Here is a 5,838-nt window from a genome sequence, read left to right on the forward strand (position 1 = left end):
CCCAATATGGTTGGATAAAGCTATCTAACGTCAGGCACATTTTACCCCTGTCTATCAAATTGACCAATCAAAGCTAAGACCACCTGGAATAAAGGTACATGTAAAAATAATTTTGCCCGCAAGGCGACGCTTCTGTATCAGTACGCCATAGAAAAGTCCTTAGATGGGGTGAGTTGGTTTTGTTTCGTCTTCTGAAAGACAATTAAGTATCTCTCGAACGAGCATGTTTGGCCATTGCACAATATCTGAAAAAAGCTAACCCTCTGATGAATGAACAATCATGAAGGACTTATTGTTTACTTATGTCATGTTCTGTGAGTTCAATCATTTTCATCACCTTCATCATCATTTAGAGTGAAGAATCATGAGAAATATGCCATTTCTTTTGCGCGTGATTGCTTCAGTTTTTGGGGTCCAGTGGACGTCATCCACAAAATGAATTCAGTTTGGCACAAACTGTTGTGATGAGACCTTGAGTATGGATTCATAGTTCGGCGATATCAAAGAACACACACGGTGACACACCACACGAATCGATTAGTTAGGCTGATTGTAACAGACCATTCTCCTGTTAGAATTTGATATGACAATTTGAATCGATTCTTACGGCCAGTAAAATAGCAAACAGACAACCTCAAATTGAACACGTGTACAACTTTCAGCGTACTTTTAAAACCGGAATCGGGGACTGTAACGATACATCTTGCTCTTCAGATGAACGTATCAAGGCGCAAAGAGATGCCTAACTCAGTGACAAATCTGTATTTTCACCCTTGAAAGCTTTGGTACTGTTTCCTCACGTTTTTTCTCAATCTCATTTTTTTCGATTTAGCGTTTATGATGTGTTTCTCTATAAGAGCCTTGAAAGGATTTTGGTATATCATCCCGTATAACTGGTATAACTGTTTAAGTAAGATTATGTCCTTTGGAACCAATAAAGCTGAATGATTGGAACAAACGTCGAAATTTATAAAGAAAATGTTGTGCATTGGTGCCATGGGAAAAAGTTACAGCATTGGTGGGGAATCGAAAAGTTATGAAAATACAGTTTATCTTTTTACATTTTTCCAGTTTGGTACAGCACATAAGGCAACGCAGCATGCTATTGAAATATACCAAAATCACAACCAAAATAGGTTTTGCAAAAATGTGTAATTTTGCTCTATCACTTGGTAGCATATTCTGACATGGCAGAGAAAAGCTACATAAAAAAACCGGACCAGAGCACTTTGACTTGATTTATCTGGTGGTAAGGCAGTGTCATGAGATTGCGTGACCTGGGGTTACGTGCATTTTGACCCAATTTGTAATTCTATTATTCCAGACATCTTCTCTCTGGAGCCTTTAATTACAATAATCATTGATTATGCAGCACTGAGGAACACCAGATGCAAGAATTACATCATTTACTAATGACAGTGTAATTGTTATAGTCCATTACTCAAATATCTCCGAAAGAAACGACAAACAAGGCAAGAATTGGTACAAAATATCTTAAATAGATATTTATTTCAAACATGTCCCTAGGTCTTTTTGCAAGTCCGCATACAAACTTGTACCTGGGAAAATACCGAGAAGCTTTCATAATTTACATGCTACTTGTTGTGTTTTCACAGTCATGTGTCACATATCATCTCCATGCCTTCAGCAGAAGAAAATGATTTCTGGAGCCCTTTGGAGAGTGTAATCTGCAAAAGGTGACGTGTCGGAAAATTCAAGTCCTCATTGAAGTAGAAAAATAAACGAGAGACCTCTCTAGAAAGGACACATCTCAGAAGAGTCAGGGGAGAAGCAGTGCAGCAGGAATTTACAGCCAGAAAAAACAAACTGAATTGTTTCCAGAAGAAAAAGTTCCCACAGAACACTCAACCTATGATCCTGTATACTGGGCAATTTGGATGACTCTGTTCTGATGTTGTTCAATATACTGTTTGTTCACCCGGTGATAGGAAACAGGGCTAGAAATTCAAGCATATTATTCAATCACTATTTCAAAACATCATTTTACTTTGAACTATTGGACACTACTAATGGACAATGTACTTAGATGTATCTCAAAGCCATCCACTAATGGGCAAATACAATGTAGATAATTTGACTCCTACCTCAAATTTTTAGCCCTGTTTTACATCTGTACAATGTGTTTCTCTTTTTATGAGAAGAGAATTGAAGTTATCATGTTTTCTAGTTTCACTACTAGGTTTGCACTACTGTATTGTTGTAATGTAAGGTATGGTCTACACTTGGACTGTTTGTTATGTTCAGTGACGGCACTGTACAATAGATGTACGACAGGAAGTCTCAATACTGACAGCATACATCCATGATAAATATTTCTGCATAACGCATAACTTGGGGCATGCTCTCAACAGCTATTAACATTCACAAACTCACATATAAATACAGGAATGGTGTCCAGCTCTCTCTCTCTCTTGATTACTTCTTTAAATTAATCAAATATACATGAATATCAATTAGATATTTACATATGTACAGTTCTGTATCAAGTATCATAGATAGTTGATATCTATATGATTTCCCTCTCTAGTCCAGTAGCCCTTCTGCTACAGCAACTCTGTTGTAGTGCATACCAGGAGCTTTTGCAGCCTGTACGTCCTGAAAGATGCATTGCAGTCCTGGTCCATGCTCCATCATGCAGGGATATCCCATCTCTCTTTCACTTACTCCCCCAGAGATTTAGCCCAAAGGAAACCCCAAAATAGACAACTTCTACCATAAGAGACCAAAGCATCCCCTCCCTACAGTTTGACAGGACATTTCATCTCCATTACTTCTACAAATTTCAACCTGCGTTCTGCCTCTAGAGCTCTAAAAGCAGCACGTCCCGCCGTGTTCTGAGAAACGGGGGGATCGCGCATGCACCAAATGTTCTCTGCATGAATGGCCCAGTATTGCAGTGCAACAACATCATGTGACTAAGAGAAGTAGGGAGCCTTCCATGTTGCTGTATCCTAATAGTAATAGCTGCGCTGAGAAATTTGCTGATATCATCAGCCAGTAGTGTCACAGAGTAGTCACACTGTATGAGGCTGTTTTTTTCTTGCATAGCAGTGCATAGTTGCTGGTTGTACAGGGGAACGCAGTCTCACTATGTAACTAGAAAGAGTAGAAACTGTTTTTCACAGCTCGTACCAAAAGTTGGTATCCAATCACTATATCTGAATATCAAAATAGGAGAGTCATTCTCCAAGAGATAATTTGTAAAAGCTGTACTATAGAAGTTTGTGCATAGAATGGTATAACTGCGTATATTTCAATGGTCCCTCAGGGATTTTTAAGATGGCAGTCGAATGCGGAAGTTGTACATTTGTGAAGGGTTGTCCATTTTTGTAATAACCCAGAGAGATCTCTTTTGCTAACATGATGTGCTTAGGAGAGGCTCGGCAGTGTCATTGTAAGTGTCCATTTTAAAACATACACATTTACCCACAGAAAGAGGACTGGGACATAGCTTTGCTTTGAATAACCAACGATCTCGGTGAAGACTCTAACATCTGCTTTCACTCTAAATCTGACTTTGTACACAATCTCAACAAAACATACAAAAGCACTGACTCCAATACTGCATAAGAAAACTCTATATCAGAATCGTCTCATAAAGATCACACATATGGAGATGCTCACAATATATTACACTCAAAAAATTAACATAACTTCTGCGAACTAAACATCTACACAATAACTTTATAATACTTACACATAGTGCCACAGGGGCTATACTATCAGTTCAATGCTGGCAACACTTTGTGAACTTCTTGTATTTATGTCTTTTATATTTTTTCGCTTGTCTAAATTATGCTTCCCTCTATCTCTATAAGAGTCTCTTTTGTAAAGTACTCTTTGGTTTTTATGTGTAACTTTTTCTCTGTGTTGGTTGTCAACTGAGTCTAATGAATTTCTCGAATGTGTGCCCTTGTCTATTGGTTGGTATATGGGATTTCTGTAGCGCTGTACGTTGACATCCTCTTGTTTATTGTTTGTCTTATTCTCCAGGTTTATTCTGTGGTCTGGGTTGGGGGGTCGTCGCTTCCTCCGCCGGCCGAGACACCAGATCAGGACGACCACGAGGCTGATGAGAACGATGGAGCCGACCACGGCGCAGATCAACGGGACCATTAATGTGTCTGGAACAACAGAAAAACAAACACGCGTTAGATGCCGCATGTTTATGGATAACCTGCAAAATGTAATCACGACGTCTGGCGTGTGTGTGCAGAAAAATAACCACCTCCGTGGGTGTGAAGGGCATGAGACAGAACTCTGGTCCCTTCTTTCGCTATTGACAGCTCAGTAAGGACATGTTAAAATCAGGGTCACCCAGAAATACATCATGAGTGGTGCCATCCATTATTCATGTAACTATAAGCCTACGATAATTTACTTCCACACTTAATCTGTTTTCATCCTCATAATGCATTATAATTTTTCATCATACCAAAACCTACTCAATCTCCCCATCAACATAGATAAAAGACAAACTGGCCTTGATTAATATGACAACATTCTCTCACCTTTGTAATTGATGATAGTGGTTTCTACCTTCACCTCCACAATAGCTGCTAGGATAGAGCTGTTGCTCTGCTTTTTGCTGATGTAGTCTGCTATAGCGTTGACGACCTCACGAACCACGTTGTCCCTGCCTCCTGTAGTGTCCTCTGTGGACTGGTAGACAGAACGACAACAAGTCAATCACTCAGTCTCCCGCAAATGGCACAGTACAAGGCAACTCACTCGCTCCCTGCCGAGGGAAATGTCTCTCCCCACAAGAGTAGGGGTCTCCGTATAAGAGGATTAGCAGAAATGTCATTGACTGCAGGGTCTACCACCTACAGTAAATTCATTTATCTTGGTGGGGACTTTATTTCGTGCTGGGAGGGGAAGGGAGATTTTTTCAAATGTTCTAAGTTTGCAGTTGAAACAATTTAGTACCGTAGTACTACCATATAGGCTTTGGAAACACATATTCAAGGTGTCATGAAGTTTAAGTGAAATATAGCTACCGTGAGAACATTTCAAGATTTACCATGATTACTCAATGAGACAACGATACCAGTACAAAGTATCATTCTACAGTGATGGTAGATTGTCTTGTGCTTGAAGCATTCTCTTTTCCGTTTAAAGGACAACATACATGCTGGCAGCTATACAAATGGTGACTTACCACTGCAACAGCTATGGAGTTGTTGATGTCCTCCACTGTGTCACACAGAAGTAGGAGAGACTTGTCCCAGGCGTGCTCATCCAAAACAGGCAAGTGACGCAGAGTATTGCAGATATCCTCCACACAAACACCCTTCAGGGAAAACAATGGAAAGGTTTAGCAATACATCCAAACATGTGTAGTTTCCTGTGTGATTTCTTCATCTTAGTTTCTCTCTTTCCTGAAAAGAATTTGTCTGAGTGACAGTGAAACTGGATGAAGAATTCTTGTCCAGATTAGATGACAAAGGTATGATATACACTCAGTCTGTTAGGGAGGGCACACGATATGACAGAATAACACTGGCAATGATTTATAGTTGATCCAAAGGCTTAAAACAATTAGAGCAGTATGACATTAACTGTGATGAAAACATATAAATGCGCATGATGATGAGGTCCCATTTGTGGTCTCTGTGGATATAGGCTTCATTTTAGAGCCTTGCTCAAATGACATTGTCATCCCTCCAGGAATAAATTAAGCAACCTCTTCACCATCTGTCACAATGTGACTGCGCTTCCTGAGGGGGTGTTTTCTCCGACATGGAGCCAGTGTAAAAATTGTTGCTACTGTTTATGTGTGTCATTTGCAACTATTTGTGTTAGTGAGATTCATTT

The 5,838-nt window shown here is 39.7% G+C and overlaps 1 protein-coding gene across 1 annotated transcript in view; it reads right to left on the bottom strand.

Annotated features, from left to right (window-relative positions):
- Positions 1-1,479: 1,479 nt before the first annotated feature.
- LOC118416040 (protein jagged-1-like) overlaps positions 1,480-5,838 on the bottom strand; it is a 42,702-nt gene continuing 38,343 nt past the window's right edge. Inside the window, 3 exon segments of the mRNA XM_035821124.1 lie at positions 1,480-4,145; positions 4,533-4,683; positions 5,183-5,314. Of these exon segments, the coding sequence (XP_035677017.1) occupies positions 3,736-4,145; positions 4,533-4,683; positions 5,183-5,314 (693 nt within the window). The 3' untranslated portion in view covers positions 1,480-3,735.

The sequence above is a fragment of the Branchiostoma floridae genome, chromosome 1 (genome assembly GCF_000003815.2).
Source record: "Branchiostoma floridae strain S238N-H82 chromosome 1, Bfl_VNyyK, whole genome shotgun sequence".
In the NCBI taxonomy this organism is placed as follows: domain Eukaryota; kingdom Metazoa; phylum Chordata; class Leptocardii; order Amphioxiformes; family Branchiostomatidae; genus Branchiostoma; species Branchiostoma floridae.